An 18,277-nucleotide genomic window follows, 5' to 3' on the forward strand; every position below is an offset into this window, starting at 1 on the left:
GAGAAGCCGACAAACGGATTTGGATTTTCCAGAGTATGGAGGCTATGATTGGGAGAATGGGTAGGGGTGAGGGGGTCGGCAGGGTGAGGGGTTGAGATTGAGCAAGGTTCTGGGAGACCAGGAAGAGACTGAAGCAGTGATGGGGACCAAAACTAAGGCAGTGGGATGAGATGAATAGAAACAATTGCGATTTAGGTGGCAAACTGAACTTGCTGATGAACTGGATGTAGAAGGTGAGGGAAAGAGAGAACTCTGGAATGACGACGGGCTTTCTATATAGCTGCATTGCAGTTGCACTCACCTGGGCCTGTGATACAGGGGAAGGGGCAAGCTGAAGGAGGGGGCTGGAGGGATTGGCAGTGGCGGGAGGGGGAAGGGAGGAAGAGGCTGAGTTCCCTGGGCAGGGAGGGTGCGTAGACTGGGGGAGCAGAATGTCTTAGGAAGGCTAGAGTTACAGCAAACAAGAGCACCTCATGGTGCTGTGAGTGGGGAGATGGGACAAACCGACTCCACATCCTGAAGAAGTCAGTTTTGGAATCTCCAGGGTGGACCTGGCACTGTGGCTTCCCTTAAGAGGTATTACTGACGGACTTCTTTCTAACTCGTGTCCCATGCAGTTGACTTTCCTTCTCCTTCGAAGGCATCGCCGTCCTCAGTGCAGACCTAGAGTTAATCTCCAGGACTCCCCCAAAGGCCAACTACATTGGTTCCCATCCCCCTTCTTAACCTTCTCCAGTGCAGTTTCCCACGGAACCTACTCAGAGTCTTCAGGTCTAATCCTGAATTATTTTCAAGCACAATTGTATTTAGTCCAAAGTTTACCCTTAAGGTCACTTCCTGACGTTCCAGCCAGATGTGTCAGGTGGTTTCCCAAGGGTGGGAGGACACAATGACAACAGGAAAACAGAATTCCTTGCTTCAGCTTCTCTCTGTGAGAAGGTAGGAACTGCTACCCTTTGGTGTTTAAGAGGTGAAGGGTAATCCTCCTCTTCATTGTTTCTTTAGAGGTGTTTTCAGAAAACCTACTCCTTGATCCTCCAAGCCCCCTCCGTTTAGTTGGTGGGGACTGAACATTCTTTAAAGAGGCTTTTCCCTAAAAAATTTTCCTGGACTTTTTACACGTCAGTCACAGAAGGACCAATGTTCAAATATTCAAATATCCCTCTCTCAGGGAACAGGACTGAAGCTAACAAATGCCCTCTTCTCTGCTTCCGTAGCACGTCCTACATGTTCTAATTATGCATGTATTTACTCTGGATTGGTGCTCTCTAAACTGCATTGTGTCCCATCTCCATGGTTTTTGCCATATCCACATATCACTTGTACCTTTATTAACTCACTGTTCTTTAAAAAAAAGCTTAAACATGTTAATAAAGTATTAAAAATTTTTCATAGACTTCTGTGAACAAGAACTGGTATCACTTGTAAGATATGCAGGATAACCATCCGACAACATGATGAAAACATACAGTGTTATGAAATTCAGAGATGGGCAGTTGCTTGCCCGAAGCTCTGAGCCTGATGCCTGGTTCTCGCTTCCTGACAGAGGGAGATTAGCAAAACCTGATAGAGGATGTTAAAGACAGACTAGCACCAAACTAAGACTTTCTGATATCACCAAGAGGCTTGGGGAAAGTTGGAAAGGAAGTAACTTTCTCTGTCGACAGTTCTGTGTTGTAAAATTCCAAGTATCTTCACCGCCTAAGTCAGTGTGGGAGCCATCAGGGTGCTCATCTCATTTTAGGAAGCCCTAACTCCACCATAGTCAGTCATTTATTTTCTGTATCCCTGCTAGACTGTGAGTTCCTTGGGGGCAAGACTTACTCCTGGTGCCTTCAGTACTGTGCACAATGCTTGGACATGGTAGTTCATAAAGGAACAAAGTGATAGTAAATGAAAACCTTCTTGAGGTGCAGAAGACTTAGGGCAAATTCTTTACTGAGGGGTGGGCAGGGAAGAGAATGCTGGAAGGCCTTGGAGTCAAGTGAAGATGTGCAAGAAAAGGGAGGCTACAGACATTCAAGATAAACTACATTGATGTAACCGTGTTGCCTGATGACGTCTCTGTTAATGGCGAAGCATAGTGACAAGAGCTTATGGGCCAGAATCACACAATTCTACGGTCAGAACAGACTCTCACTGTTCACTAATTCTAGGAACGGTGGCCCAACCATTTTTCTTTGGGGGTCTTAATTACGTCACTGTAAAGTGGTGAGACTACCTCACCTACAAAGGCTCTTACCATATTTTAGGATGGAGCGCAGGACTCAGGACACTGGCAACAAAGAAAGAATTCCTTCCTCCCTCCCTTCCTCTCTCCCTCCCTCCCTTCCTTCCTTCCTTTTCTACCTATCAATTCTTTTACTTTCAATAAATGTTTGAGATTATTATTGCTGTTCTTGATGTTTTGGTAGTAGAATCCCCAGGACTCAGTCTGGTAATTAGTACATTGTAAGCACTCAACAGATGTCTACTGGTTGAAAGAATTACACTTACCTGTGATCTTTCTATAGGAAACAATTCCTCCTCCAGTCTTCCCTGTCTATGTATACGTCACCACCATCTGCCCAGATGTTTAAGCCAAATGTCTTGATTCCTTGATTTACTGACCACCTACTAGGGACTATGTACTATGAAAGGTGTTGGGATGGGGAAGGAGGGGAAGTTTGATAAGCTAGACCCAACCACAGCTCTCAAGGATGTTAGAGAAAAAGGAAGCAGGAGATCTTGTCATTTGCTCAACTTTCCACTCATCTTTAGATGTAGCTCATAAGTGGGGCATTTTAAGAGTGTGTTTTTGACAACATCTGGGCAAACATGTAGAAATATTTATAATCCACCACCATGTGAATTGAGAAAAGGCTATCAGTACTGTGCAGTGGTTCCCTGGGGATAGGGTATGCCAATGCCACACTTTGGAATTCTCACCATTTGTGAACATTAGGAAGGAATACTACTTGTTTCGAATCCTACTAGGATTCTCTGCTTCGGTCCAGCCTCTCTGTTGATGAGGTAAATGACCAGGGAGAAGAATGAAAAAGGCACCGGGAAAGTGACTCTTGGTTAAATCCTTTGGGAAGCCAACTTATAGCTGAGTGAGCTAGCCTAGATCTACTGAGTGTGGGCTGTACTTCGTATACCTATGTCTATATATTTAGAAAGAATGGTTTCAGAAAAATTCTGCTAGTCTTTCGCTTAACTGTGAGTCACTGGGCTCCCATGTTGGAGCATGTATGTGTGTGTATATGTGTGTACGGGGTGTAGAACTTGGGGCACAAAGTGTGTATGTACTTGTAAAAAAGTGTTTGGAGTGTGTGTGGGTAGGAAGGGAAGGGAATTTCACAGTTTTTTAATGCAAGGAGAGTGTATAGGGAGGGGAGAGTGTAATTGTGTGTGAGTGTGTATGTAGTGCAAGTGGCGGGCAGAATGACGTCAACAGCCAGCCTCCTAGAGATGCAGACAGTGGTATAAGGTCTGAAGTGCTGTAGCAGGTGATTGTTTTCCTTTTAGACCAGCACACAGGTCTTTGAGGAACCCTTGACTTTCTTCTCCTCCTTGTCTTGTTAAAAAGGGATTAGAGTCCAATTAAGTCATTTAATCCCAAGGCAGAGATTCATGTTTAAAAACAAGATTTACAGCTTAATAAAAATTACATCAGTGCAAGTTGAGGTTTGTCTTTTCGAGTTGTCACCTGCATGGTTCCAAAGAGTGTTTATAGCAGAATACCTGACATGCAATTCTTAATTACTTTGCCTTGTACCTCTGGTCCTTCATCTTTTAAAGCATCCTTCAACCTAAATAGCCTCATGCTGTTAGAAGTAGGTCTGCTTCTGGATTGCCAGGACGGCCCCTTGGCTTATCTCCCTTCACTTGGCAACTCAGTGGCCAGGCTTAATAATAACAGCAGTTGTATTAATAACAATAGTATTAAGAGCTAATGCTTATTGGGTACTCAGTATGTGCCAGGCATTGTGCTAAGCACTTTACATACATAATCTCATTAAATGCTCCATATGAAAACCACCAGGGCTGGCTTCAAGGGTATGTGACATGTGTAGTCACACAGGGCTCTGTGCTCAGAAGGGCCCTTCACTTGGTCTGATGCTCTGCTGTTGCCATCTTGAAATTCTTAATCATTTTTGACCTGCATTTTCATTTTTCACTGGGCCTTGCAAAGTATATAGCTAGTCCTGAAAACACCCAATAACCCATAGTTTCTTTTTCTTCTCTGTCACATGATGCCTGATACATTACTGGAGGATGGAACAGTGAAGGTTAAACTGTGATCCCAGGAAACAGATGTCATTATCTCCTTGGAGGGAAGTTCTCTAAGGGACAGGAACCATGCCATGGCTCTTAGCAAGGGAAAGCAAACCCCCCTCCTCTAAACCTCAGTTTTCTCATCTGTAAAATGGGGGTAACAATAGCAATAATAGTAATACCTAGCTCACAGGCTGTTTCAAGGATGAAATGAGATCATGTATAGACGGTTCTGACACATAATGACATTAGTTGTTATTAATGCATTATGGGAGCTTAGCAGGTACTAAAGATCCAATATTGCTTGTGACACGGTGTGCGTCACTTGCCCGACTCCAAGATGCCCTTATCCCAGGGGTTTGTTCCCTACCTGCCCCACAGAGCTGGGAGGAGCATCCGCTTTCTCCATGTGCTGAGTGATCACAGAGGGGTTGCTGGAGCTGATGAGCACTGGGGTGCTGATCTCCACCATACGGTGCCCCGAGGGAGAGTGCACCATCCTGTTGAGGGTGTTCAAGGCTGTCATGATGGAGAACTGCCCGGGCCCCTTCCTCCTGGACCCCGGGCCCCTTCGGAGTGTGGGTGCGTTGGTCGCCTTGCCTCTGGAGGATGACACCAGGGACATGCCTTTTGTGTGGGATGACTGACGGCCTTTGTTCTTCTGTAGGAGGTGTCTTGCAGTGAGGTTTGGCTGAAAAGGCAAAAGGTCTGATGAGAATTTAGGCATCCTGATCTCATGTGAGCGGCTGTGTCTTACCCAGGCTAGTCTGAAGTCGGCTCAGATGCCACCGCCTCAGTTGTCATTCCTTGGTCAGCTTCCACCTGTTCTCAGTATAGCCCAATTCCTTTACTATATCCATCAATTCTCACAACTCTCCTGCAACATAGCTATGACTCTTACTGAGGTCTGAAGAATTTAAAACAAGCCATGATACTCTACTCTGATTTTCCCGTCTCTCTCAGCATCATCCCAGCCTCCTTTACCTGGGGGACCCTTCCCTCTTCCTCTAGCCACCCCTGAATCCCCACCTCCACTCTTGACTTGTCTGTTTGCCCTTCTCAGTGTTCCTGCAGCCCCCATGCTTTCCCACTCCACACGGTAATCATTTATCTTCCTTTCCTCCGCTGGACTGTTAGCTGCCCGAGGGCTGAGACCTTATACACGTGTTCTCTGCTGTATCCCCGAGTGGGTGCTCAGTGAGCGTTTGTGCAATAATGAGTGGATGAAGTTGCTCAGGTTCATACGTTTGATAAGTGTTTAACCAGAATGTAAATCCATTCAGGACCCTGGATCACCTAAGGCTAAGACCACCTTTTACTACTTCCTTTAAATACTTTTACCTCATCACCATTCTCTTTTGTTCTATACCTCTTACCGTCAGTGGTGTGCTGGTACATCAGAAAAACAAACAAAACAAACAAACAAATGACCCCCCTCACCCCAATCTGTAGAGTTTACCAATCTCTGTGGTGTAAAGATCTACCAATGGTTTAACAACTGGCTAGCAAGATTCCTGAAAACCTAACACCCAGCCCTTGCCATCTAGCTCCAGCCAGCTCTAGCACCACCACTGACTGTATTGTATTTTGAGTACCCTGCCCACCAAGGGCCCTGTGAGTTCATGTCGTTCAGAAATCGGAAATATGCTGACAAAGGGGATTGTGTGAATAAACTTTCCAGGACAGTTACTTAAACTTCCATCATGATGATTGTTACCAGTTGCCCTCTAAAAGCACGTGTCTCATTCTAGTTTAGAGATTCACCTATAGAGGTAAAAGGGAGTTTGCTCCTTTAAGAACTTTTTCTTCATTTAAGAACTTTTTAATAACAATGTGAGGATGATTAAGATGATTAATATAGTTGAGATAGAAAATTTTAGAAAAGATGCAGTTCCTGCCACCAGAAGCTTGTAATATTGTGAAAAGAAACCATCAAGTAGGGGAAGGGGCATTATTATGCCCACTTTAAGGACAAGAGAGCTGAAGGGGTGACATACATGGCAGAGCCAGCATGTAAACAACCAAACAAGAAAAGACCAGGCGGTAATAAATGCTCTCATGTGTCAGAGGGTGACTGCGGGAGGCGGCTACTTTAGATTGGTGGGGGGCTGTCAAGGAAGACCTGCTGAGAAGGTGACGTTCAAGCTGAGACACAGATGCCAAGAAGGAACCAGCCATGTGAAGACAAGCATGAGAACATTCCAGGAGAGGGATTGCAAGCTAGTGGAAAGATCCCGAAGAGGGAGAAAGCTCAGGCTGTTTGAGAAAACGATGTGAAAGAACCAGAAAGAAGTGAGGAACAGGTGGTAAAGAGGAGACCATGGAGGCAGGCAGGATCCGGATCGCATACGACTGGGAGGCTCTGAGTCTATTGACTGTAATAGGAAGCCTTTGGCAGGATTTAGGTGGAAGGGCGACGTGATCTGATGTATGCTTTTATTTAGAAGCTCATGCTATGGTTTGACAGTTTCCTCCTTAGCGTCTGACCCAGCCATCCCACTCCTAGGTAATTACCCAAGAGAAATGAAAACTCAGGCTCGCTGAAAACTTGGTATGCACGTGTTTATAGCTGCTTTAGTGATAGCTGCCAGACAGTTGGAAACAATCACAGTGTCTTTCAGTCGGCGAATGGATGGCAGACTCCGGCACGTCCGCATCGTGGAGTATGACTCAACAAAGAAAAGGCACGAGCTGCCAATACACCCGACAGCATGGATGAACCTCAAAGGCATTATGCTAAGTGAAGGCAGCCAGACTCCAAAGGCTACATTCTATGTGATTCCATTTCTGTGACATTCTGGAAAAGGAAAACTGCAGGAACCGAAGACAGATCAGTGGGTGCCAGGGGTTGCAGTCAGGGAAGGAGCGGACTTCCAAGAGGCAGCCTGCCCTCGTATTTTTTGGCAAGTGTTGGAACTATTTTATATCTTGATGGTAGTGTGGTTATACTGTATGCATTTATCAGAATGCAGAGACACCAAAAGGAGCAAATTTTACTGTATGTAAATAAAAACAAATACATAAAAAGCTCACTCTGGCTGCTATGCAGAAATGCCAGACCGGAAGGAGGGAGATCAACTGGGAAATTACTGAAATTATTTAGGGCGCTTCTGATGGAAGCCTGGACCATGTCTCATGTTCCCCCAGAGCACCCATCCCGCCACTGTTCACCCAGAAAGACGATAATACACGCTCTCTGAGTTGACTGAGTAAAGTTCTTTCTGGTCATTCATAGCCACGATGAAATAAGTTAATTTTTTTCTGCCTTCACCTAATTGTTCTGCCCCCAGGTGAGCAATACCGTGGGTGTTTCCATCAGCAACACAGACAAAGAGCCCCGTGTGACTCTGGGTCTTCCCTGTCCTCTGCCAGGGTGATTAATAGGTCAGCGGGGGAAGGACTGCAGAGCTCTTCAATTTGCACCCACTCATTAGAAACAATATCCTTGAGGTCCACTGGGCTGAGCGAGGTTCGTATAACCCAGGCAGGCCCCACTGGAGAAGTCCTGACAAGAACGGGCATAAGCTCCGTGTTTGTTTTACCACTTTTTACCCAGATGCAATTCAGTAAGTCAAACGATACATTAACAAGAAAAATCCTGTTTATGCCAAAAAGCCCACCTCACTCTCAGAAGAAAGCTCTCCTTCCTTCCAATTGCTTTGCATGGCGCTGGTAGTTCAAAACTTATTTAAAGGGTTCTCAGCAAGTGCTGGTCTTAATGAAATGACTGGAATCAAATTTTAAGTACTGCTTTAAAAAGCTCAATTTAGATTTCAAGTAATTTTTGAAAACCAGGTTCCCAGATTACAGCAACCACTTGATTATCTTTTCCCCTCCTAGCAATTAGGAGAACAGGACCCTAGTTTGATGATGACTGTGAGGGTTCTTGTAATCACTAATTTTAGAGGTGGAGTAGTGGGGAGAGTATCCAAATGAATAATCATTAAATGTAGAAGTTTTGGAAAAAAAGGATATCAGAAATGGGTAATAAAGTCAGTTATGCCTTTTTTCCCCAGACCTAAGAAGAAGCTTCTTGAAATATACAGGGGACCATGCAAGCTCTAATCTGCAAAAATTTAAGCACCTCCTAGGTATCCAACTAGGATTAGTTGTAGCTCATCTCTGTCCTTGCAGACTTAACGGTTATCTCCCAAACATCGTAATTGTTCCTCTTCAGCATATGTTGCTTGATCCAGCAAATGGCTCTACCACTGACCTAGACACACAAATTGAAAATGGGGTGTGATCCTTGACCACTTCCTCACCCCTATCCCCCGCTCCTGTGGATCTACCTCCTAAGAGGTCCTGGAATCTGTCCAGTTGTTTCCAATCTACTAGTCAAAGCTACAATCATTTTCTAACTGAGCCATGTAGTAGCCTCCTAATTGATCTTTCTGCTTTTTTTAAATCCCTCCTCCTCAAATTATTCTTCCCACTGCATCCAGAGCAATCTTTAAGAACCCCAAATCTGATGGAGTCGCTGCCTTACTTTAAATTTATCAGTGGTGTCTTCTGACTTCTGGGTCAAGTCCAAACTTCTTATGATACAGCAGAGGTGAGGATGCTCAGCAAATACTCCAAGTAGTCCCCTATACTTCTCAGCTGATTTCAAGCCAGGTGGGACTATGTGACTGGTTCAGACCAATGGACAAATGTGGGAGTGGGAGTGACAAATGTCACAGAGCTGAGGCCTTTGCTGATACACAGCTCACTCTTCTTTACTCTTCCCCGCCATGAAACCTAGGAAGTCCATATGTTCCAGATGGCACGGCTACAAGATGGCCCAGCCTCATCAGTCTGGGTTCCTCAGTGACTGTGTGAGCACAGTCTCTCACCATTCTGTGCTGAATATGTAATATGGATTCGAAATAACTTTTTCTTCGTGAAGCCACTGAGATACAGGGGATGTTTATTACCATAGCATAACCTGGCTCATCCTGACTAATGCAGGAAGGTTTACAAAGTCTCCTGTGGTGTGTGTCCCATTTGCTTCCCTGGCTTCATTTTTTTTTTTTTTTTTTTTTGTCTCTCTCTTACTCTCTAAGCTCCAGATCTAGTATTCTTTGGTCCTTTGGAGGTACCACACTTCCTCATCCTGCAGGACTTTTGCACATGTTACCTCCATTCCCTAAAACACTCTTCCCTCCATGCTTGCTCCTCATCATTTGTCAGATCTTGGCTTACAAGGCATTTGCCAACACCCTACCCAGGTAAGTTGAACATCATACTCTCCTCCCCCCAATAGTTCCCTCTCCTTCGCTCTTTGCATCATTCATCACACTTATAATTACTTATTCATGTCTGCCCCTACAATCCTTGAAAGCAGGGACTCATATCTGTCTTGTATCACTGGAACTTAGCACAGGACCTGACATGGCAGGCACTCAATGAAAAATAAGTTGAATGATTGAATATATATTTAGGACAGGGTCACGTTGAAAGGTATGTTCTCTGAATTTTTTTCCTGGTCAGTCGGACCACCTCCCAAATATTTTTTTCATTCATTCACTTGTGAAGCTAATTTTTTTTTATGAAGTACCTGCTGTGTGTTGGGCTAGCCTGTGAAGTACAAGCCACACAGCCATCAGGTGTTCTGAGAAGAAAGAGACAACTGAGTATTCAACTAGTTGCTGGAATTTTATGGAAAAAGAAGATTTCTAGCTGAGCCTCATAAAATGAGTGAAGTTGAACACGTAGAGAGAATTGGGTGGCTGTACCTGGAAGGGGCCTCAACAAGAGAAAAAGCACCATCATTTAGTGAAGAGAGTAGGAAGACCAGCCTCTCTGGACCATTCCTCTTCCCCTCCCTTCCGTCTTTCATTCCTTCCATACAGATTGAGATGAGAGGGTGAGGGAACCTTGACAGCTGGGCAGTGTTCTGGGCACACCATTCACTTCAGAACCCACTTCGGCTCTTATGAATGGTAGAACTGGTCCCTTCTTTCCAACTCTACCTCTGCTCTGTTTCATCCCACCCTCCTAGAGGGCAGGGAGCATACCTTCTGCTTCTTTTATAGTTCAGCACTGCTAGCTTTTAATGCTTTATGCCTGGTAAGCACCCAATAAGTGCACTTAAACAGTGAAACCTCTCTTTTAAATTTGTAATGACCTGCTTCAAGCTGGGGTGAGAATGATGGCTAGAGAGGTTAGGGGCTATAGGTTATATTACTATTCTGGAGAAATAGGTAGATAGCCTAGCATGTGTTCTTTCTTTTTTTTTTCAAAGTATATTTAAAAAAACAATAGAAGTAATATGTGCTCATTTCTGAAGATTTACAAAATACAAGTCAGCAGAAGAACGTGAAAATTATCTAGAATCTCACCATCTGGTGATCACCACTGTTAATATCTTGGTACATAGTCTTCTAGCCCTTTATCCATTTATATATACACATATGTATTTACAAAGGTAGTTTCAAGCAGTTAATTATTTTTTAATTGTGGTAAAAAACACATAACAAAATTTACTATAATAACCATCTTTAAGTATACAGTTCAGTAGTGTTAATTTTATCCACATTGTAATAGAGCTCCAGAACTTCATCTTCTAAATCTGAAACTTTATACTCATTAAACTTTATTTTACTTACCAATAAATCACAAACATATTTCCATAATACCAGATACTCCATGATATTGAGTATTCTCCTTTAACATTATTTTTAATGGGTATATATTTTTCCATCACCATAATTTAAAAAAACTAAATCCTTATTGTTGAGTTTTAGATTATTTCTGGTTTTTCACCACTATGCACAATGCTACAATGAACATTTTTGCACATTTTGTACACATATCTTTGCACACTTGTTTTAATACTTCCTTATAATGAACTCTCAGGTGTGGAATTAGGGACTCAAAGGAGATGTACATTTTCAATATCCTTGATAGGAGTTTGAGTCTGGAAACGAGAGACGGCACCAATTTGTACTCCTAGCAGCAGAACGAAAAGGCCCATTTTCCCACACTCTTGCCAGAAATGGGTATATCATCTAACATCTTTTCTTTCAAGATTTTAGTTAGTTCTGAAATAAGCCTCATATCAAATAGGAATTACTCACTGTAGCACATGTATAATTCTGAGTAAGCTTGAATCAGATGTAGACTTGATAGTCACGTACCTCTACGAACAAGATTGGGAAGATGCCGACTTTATCTCCTAACTTGCCTTCTGCCCAGTTCTCATCCACTCGGTTGATCACAGTGATGATATCATCCTGAAAGAGAGAAAGTCTCCTGGTTAGCATTTACTGTGAGTTTTCAGGTGCTGAAAGCCTTCAGTGGAGATCGGCTTGGAGTCTCAGATGGTGTAAGGGGCAAGGAATGTAACTCTTTCACAATTTATTTACAAAATCTTCCACTAAAATAATCTTTCTCCATAAAGGGCAGTATTTGGGTCACCAAGACCAAAAGAGGAGTAGAAATAATTTGGAGCATTGAAGAAATCCAATAGGAAAACTTGGAAATGTCTCTAATTTTCCATCACCAGCAGAATCTGGGCTTTTCATTTAAATTAATCTGATGGAGAAACCAAGATGGAAGAGGTAGGGAGATAGAATTTTGGCTTAGCAAAAGGAAGAATGAATTGCATTCTGATTTTGAACACTTTTCAGTGTTCCAAAAATTTTTTTTAAATAAATTTATTTGGCTGCGTGGGGTCTTTGTTGCTGCATGTGGGCTTGCTCTAGTTGCTGCGAGCGGGGGCTACTCTTTGTTGCAGTGCGCAGGCTTCTCAGGGCTCCTCATTGCGGTGGCTTCTTTTGTTGCAGAGCATGGGCTCTAGGTGCATGGGCTTCAGTAGTTGTGGCTCGTGGGCTCTAGAGCGCAGGCTCAGTAGTTGTGGTGCACGGGCTTAGATGTTCCACGACATGTGGGATCTTCCCGGACCAGGACTCGACCTGTGTCCCCTGCAATGGCAGGCGGACTCTTAACCACTGCGCCACCAGGGAAGTCCCCCTATTTAATTTTTAATGTATCAAACATGAAGTGGCTTTTTATTTGAATGTTTCTTATTACCAAAGGTTATAGGGAGATTTGTAGAAACACTTGGAAACACAGATAAGCAAAACAAAGAAAGAATTCTATCACAATATAGATACAACCACTGTTAACATCTTGGTTGCCACATTTTTTCCCAGATTCTTTTCTATGAGGATAAAATATATGTGCATAGAGACACACTGATTTTTAAAAACTTTTCAGAAAATATACATAGGCATGCAATAAAGTACAAACATTTTAGATGTAAAGCTTGATGAATTTTTAAAATTGAATATATCCACAAAACCCCAACCCAGAGTAAGAGATATAAAATACTTCCAGCACCAAGATGGCTCTTTAGTACTCTTTCCTGTCACATAGCAAGAGGTAGCCACTACTCTGACTCCTAGCAAATACATTCATTTGGCTTATTTTGTGTTTCTTACAAACGATGTCATATAGGATACATTGAATTTTCACTTAATATCACATCAGGAATACCTCTCCATGTCCATGCCTGTTATCAATCTAAATCTGAATATTCATCCACTGATCTCTCCGATCTTCAGATCTATGCCCCTTAGTAATATAGACGAATCCAAATCTAAATCCATTACTGCATTACCCTTTCTTAGATTTCTCTGTCCTTATTACAACCTGTGATTACATATTTATAGGTTATGATTTCTTTAATGCCTGTCCACCCCATCAGACCATAAACTTCATGTGTGCAGGGCCTTATCTGTTTTGTTCATTTTTGTCCCTAGGATCTTATATAGCGGCTCCCCTATAGCAGTCAACCAATCATTCCTTTAAAATTTTTCTTATTGAGGTATAGTTGATGTACAATATTATATAAGGTTCAGGTGTACAACATAGTGATTCACAGTTTTTAAACACTATTTCTTGAATGCATGCATGCATGAATGAATAACTGCATGTGTGAATAAACTGGAAAATTTACTGAGATAGAAAATACTAGGAATAAAAGCTTCTGGGGAGAAGATTTTGAGTTTTTTTGGACATGCTGAGTTTAGGAAGACCATGAGATATCCTGGTGTAGTCTTGGCCTTCAATAGGCTTCCAGAAGGGATCAAATCCTCTCTTCTGGGTCCTCTGTCCTCATTTCCCATTTATGTGTCTGTTCCTTCCACTAGACTGCTGGCTCCGTGAAGACAGGGACAGTGACTCATCACTTTATCTCCAGTGGACAGCTTGGCACATGGATGGATTCAATGAATGAACAAGCAGGTGGGTAAGTGTCCCAGTTTGCAAATTCCCAGAAAAGGGCAAAAAAGCAGGTACTGCTTCCTGCCTATGTCTTCCTCCAGCTGTGTCCCTAGAGCTTAGTGTCTAATGCCTGGCACAAAGTAAATACTCAATAAACGCTTGTGGAATTGAACTGCCCTTCTCCAGCTGTAGTCAAAGTATAAAGTTTACAGGTCAGCTACAGAATGACATTCCTTAGGGGACTCACTCTGAGGTGCTAAGACAATAACAAAGATCAGTATTTCAAAATATGGAGGACAGTGGGGTTACCTAGTTTGAGTGAATCTTAAGTAAATCTCATTTCCAGTAGTGATGGAATAAAAATGTTTTACAAAACAAAAGACCTTTCCTGAGCTACTGTAGCAGTGCCACTTGAACTTGTATTTGCTACTTATCATAAGTAGCAAAGAATGAAAATCACCCCAACTTTGGTTTCTAAGAGAGAATTCAAATGTTTATGGAATAATAAGTACTGAATACGATGACTTAAAGTACAGTCGACCCTCCTCGTCCGCAGCTTCTGTATCTTCAGGAATCAATGTGTCCTAGAACTAATCCCCCTCAGAGACCGAGGGATGGCTGTAGTCTAGACTTTAGTAGACTTGTCCTTACTTGCAAATGCTGAAGAATCATCCAAAAAAAAAAAAAAAAAAGAGAGGAAAAAAACCTTAGGGTAAGTAATGTGTTTGGAAAATATATCTTGTAAGAGGTGATTTATGTGTAAAGATATAATTATGTTATTGTGTTGTTTGGAGTGTTTTGAATGCAATGTTTACAAACAAAATAAAGTGTTGTAAACGAGTAGTACTAGGTGATCAGAACTTGCAGATACACAATGAAAAGGTAAGATCTGTAGTTCTACACAGCACGCTGTTAAACTGTGTCTGTAATCTTCTGTCCAAGTGTCTGTTTATCTCACTACTCTGCCTGAGGGTAGGTGTTGTGACTTGTTCATGCTGTCTCCCCAGTGTCTGCAAAGAACAGGTGCTCAAAAGTGATTGTAGAATGAATGAATGAGTGTGCAGATACTTTGTTTTGCAGTTGCAATAGAACAGGTTTGAGGATTCCCATCAAACTCCTATTAGATTTCTCTGGCGACTTTACTACCATATGTTTGAATTATACATACACATTACATATATAGGCACACATTTATACATTTATGGATAAAATATAATTAAAAACAATCAGCAAATATTAAACAAAAACTCGAGGTTCTGCCAGTCTTTATGTGGTCACTGGTGACTTTGGTAGCTGCCCAGAATCTTACCTTGAGGAAGGTCAGGCAGTCCTGGTTCTTACTCTTGTCCTTGTCACGCAGGTCGAAGTTGTAGAGGGCCCGGCAGAGTGGGGGTGGCTGGGGAAGCTGCTTGAGGACCTCTACGGAGCTGGCTGGGAAGATCCCACTGACTCCATTGATTTCCCCCTGGTACCAGTTCTCATCCAACTGTCTCCGGAGGAGGATGACATCTCCCTTATTAAACCTCAGGTCACCAGGATTCTGCCCTCGGTAGTTGCACAAGGCCTTTGCTCGCGGCACCTGCAGTGTCACGGATCAATAAAATATGTATGGCTTAGAGGCTGGAGGGACACAAGGGATCATATTAATAACTAAATACAGGGCACTTCCTATGTACTAAGTGCTGCACGTGGGTCATCTTGTTTAACCTTTGAGATAAACACTATTATTCCCCTTTCTAAAATGAGGTGACTGAGGCACAGAGTGGTTTAGGAAGTTGCCTAAGGTGACACAGCTGGGAAATGGCAGATATGGGGTTTGAACTCTGACAATCTGATTTTAGAGACCTGTTCTTTTTTTTTAAATATACATTTATTTATTTATTTTTGGCTGCGTTGGGTTTTCGTTGCTGCGTGCGGGCTTTCTCCAGTTGCGGTGAACGGGGCTACTCTTCCTTGCAGTGAGCCAGCTTCTCATTGCAGTGGCTTCTCTTGTTGTGGAGCACGGGCTCTTGGCGCGGGCTTCAGTAGCTGTGGCGCACGGGCTCAGTAGTTGTGGCTTGCGGGCTCTAGACCGCAGGCTCAGTAGTTGTGGCGCACGGGCTTAGTTGCTCCGCGGCATGTGGGATCTTCCCGGACCAGGGCTTGAACCCGTGTCCCCTGAATAGGCAGGTGGATTCTTAACCACTGCGCCACCAGGGAAGCCCAGAGACCCTGTTCTTTATTTTTGCGGTATGCAGGCCTCTCACTGTTGTGGCCTCTCTCATTGCGGAGCACAGGCTCCGGATGCGCAGGCTCAGTGGCTATGGCTCACGGGGCCCAGCCGCTCCATGGCATGTGGGATCTTCCCGGACCGGGGCACAAACCCATGTCCCCTGCCTCGGCAGGTGGACTCTCAACCACTGCACCACCAGGGAAGCCCAGACCCTGTTCTTAATCACTATGCAGGGAACAGGATTTTGGACTTGACTCCACAACTATGTGAACTTGAGTGAGGCTGTGACTCTTTCTGGGATCTGAATACTGATTTTGAATTATGGCTCCACCTCTTTGCTCTTGTGAGACTGTGGTCAAGCTATTTCATCTTTCTTAAACCACATTCATTTATAAAATGGGGTAATAATAGAATGTCTACCTCATTAGAATTGCTGTGAGGACTAAAAAATATTGATAATGCATTCTGTGTATTGCTTGGTACATAATATGTGCTCAATTAATGACACCTCTTAGAATTAACACCTGTAATGTAGGGCTCAGTGTTGACGGCAAGAAAATTGGGGTGAAAACCCCCTGAACATAGAAAGTGCTATGTGAGAGTGATGCATTGTAATTTGTCTTCAGCCTGTCTAGAGAGTGTAAACCTCATGTGTGTTTGGATCTTTAGGAAGCACAACCGAGATGAGTTAATAGTCAGAAATCAATAATCACCTAAAAAAAATCAGCTAAAGAGTTGTCATTTGTCAAATCAATTGTCAGTCTAAATAATTATTTCAGTCAAATGCATTTCTTTTCCTGATTGAAACTGGTTTCTCCACAGAGAAATGGCGTCACTTTGGTCTTGTTTGAGGTCAGTTTGATAAATGGAAAGTTCTAGTAACTTAGGTTTTATAGAAAGCCCGTCAGTGTCACCTGTGATTGTATTGTATTTTGTGCTTTCCTCGGCCATTGGGTGGAGTATTCCCCTCTGCTGGGGACAGTCTTGCTGGGATCTTCAAGGACCTTCAGAGTCTGCAGTGTTCATTTGAAAAGGAATTTCAAGCAGCTTCAGGGTCGAGACAAGACCTGAACGGCATCATATTGCTGATGGGACAGCAGCAGAGCAATGGTTTTCTGCTGGTCCCTGGGGAGTTAGAAAACCACAGGAACATAGCTCATCCTTGGGAAACTGGTGGACAAATGAGCAAAGATGTATGTGCTAGGAGGTTTAACACACTGTTGTAGATAAATGGAGCCAGTTGAATAATTATGGTACATCCATACAATGGAAAACCCTACAGTCATTAAAACTGATGATGTTGATCTATAATTAATAACACTGAGAGTTACTCATAATATACTGTTAAGTATAATAGAAGAGATTAAAAACAGTTATGTAGACTAGGCTCTCTTGTAAATATACATATATATTTTTTACCTGGGGAAAATGCTAGATGGCTATATACTAACATTTTAAGAGTAGTTATTTCTAAATGATGAGATTTTTGAATATTAAAAAAAAAAAGTTTCCCTAAGTGCTTTGCAGTGTTTTCTAACTTTTCTACAATGAAAAAATTGTACTGTCTATTACAATTGGATAGTAAAAAGAAAATGAATGAAGCTGGGGGATAAGAAGTGAAAGGTATGGGAGGAATTTAAGAAGAAAATAAGCCTAGCTGAGTGGGATCAACAAACCATGTAACTACCTTTTGGAGAAGCTTCTCCCTTACCTGAGAAGTAAGCAGGTAGAAGCAGATGGAGAACAGAGGATTTCTGGGGAATGATCTGAATCTGTTAGACTCCCAGGGTTAGACATATCAGGGAATAATTATTGTCCCTAAGCCTTCTCCCAATTTTACACTGTGATATAAATCACATTTTTATGGGTATATGAGCACCTGGCACACACTGGTCACACTTACCAGGCTCACTGGCAGCTACATCTGGCCAATGGGATATAAGCAAATTTTAGGAAGTGTCCCTACTGAGAGAGACTGACTTTCTTTTCCTTTCCTCCATTTTGCTATGTGGGATGAAGAGCTGGCGCTCTAGCTGCCATCTTGAACAATGAGGATAAGGGTCGCACCTAAAAAGGGGAGAAAGTAGTCTGGGTTGCAGAGCTGCTGGGCAAGTCCAGGACTACTTTACTTCCAGACTTGTGTCTGAAGTCTAAATAAACTTCCATCTTGGCTAATACACTGTTATTTTGGATTTATAAAAGGAAAAGAAAGAAAAGGAAGGAAGAATGAAAAAATTAGGAAAAAAGGAATTGAAGCTCCTTTGACTTTGCATAATAATGATAATATCAATAGCTAATATTTATTGAGTGCTTCCTCCTATGTACCAGATACTGTGCTAAGCACTCCACAGTATATTTTATTTAATTCTCACAACAACCTGTGATTAGAAAACTGGGGATCAGAGAGGTTAAAAATTTGCCAAAGTTCATGAAGCTAGAAAGTGGTAGATTTTGGAATTTGAGCTCAAGTATGTCTATTCTCAAGCCCAAGCTCTTAACTACTCAACCAGTGTTTCTCAGAATGAAGTCTGTGGTTTACCTAGATCAGAATCTCGGGAAATGTAAAACATGCAGACTCTTGGACCCTAGCCCTGA

The 18,277-nt window shown here is 42.7% G+C and overlaps 1 protein-coding gene across 3 annotated transcripts in view; it reads right to left on the reverse strand.

Annotated features, from left to right (window-relative positions):
• Positions 1-18,277, reverse strand: part of SH3RF2 (SH3 domain containing ring finger 2) — a 140,140-nt gene that overhangs the window by 63,586 nt on the left and 58,277 nt on the right. For all 3 annotated transcript variants that reach the window (XM_060008612.1, XM_060008611.1, XM_060008610.1), the window contains exons 3-5: positions 14,780-15,049; positions 11,382-11,477; positions 4,631-4,951 (exon numbers count right to left, since the gene is read on the reverse strand). In XM_060008612.1, the coding sequence (XP_059864595.1) occupies positions 4,631-4,951; positions 11,382-11,477; positions 14,780-15,049 (687 nt within the window). The remainder of the gene's footprint in view (positions 1-4,630; positions 4,952-11,381; positions 11,478-14,779; positions 15,050-18,277) is intronic.

Source organism: Delphinus delphis, chromosome 3 (genome assembly GCF_949987515.2).
Source record: "Delphinus delphis chromosome 3, mDelDel1.2, whole genome shotgun sequence".
In the NCBI taxonomy this organism is placed as follows: domain Eukaryota; kingdom Metazoa; phylum Chordata; class Mammalia; order Artiodactyla; family Delphinidae; genus Delphinus; species Delphinus delphis.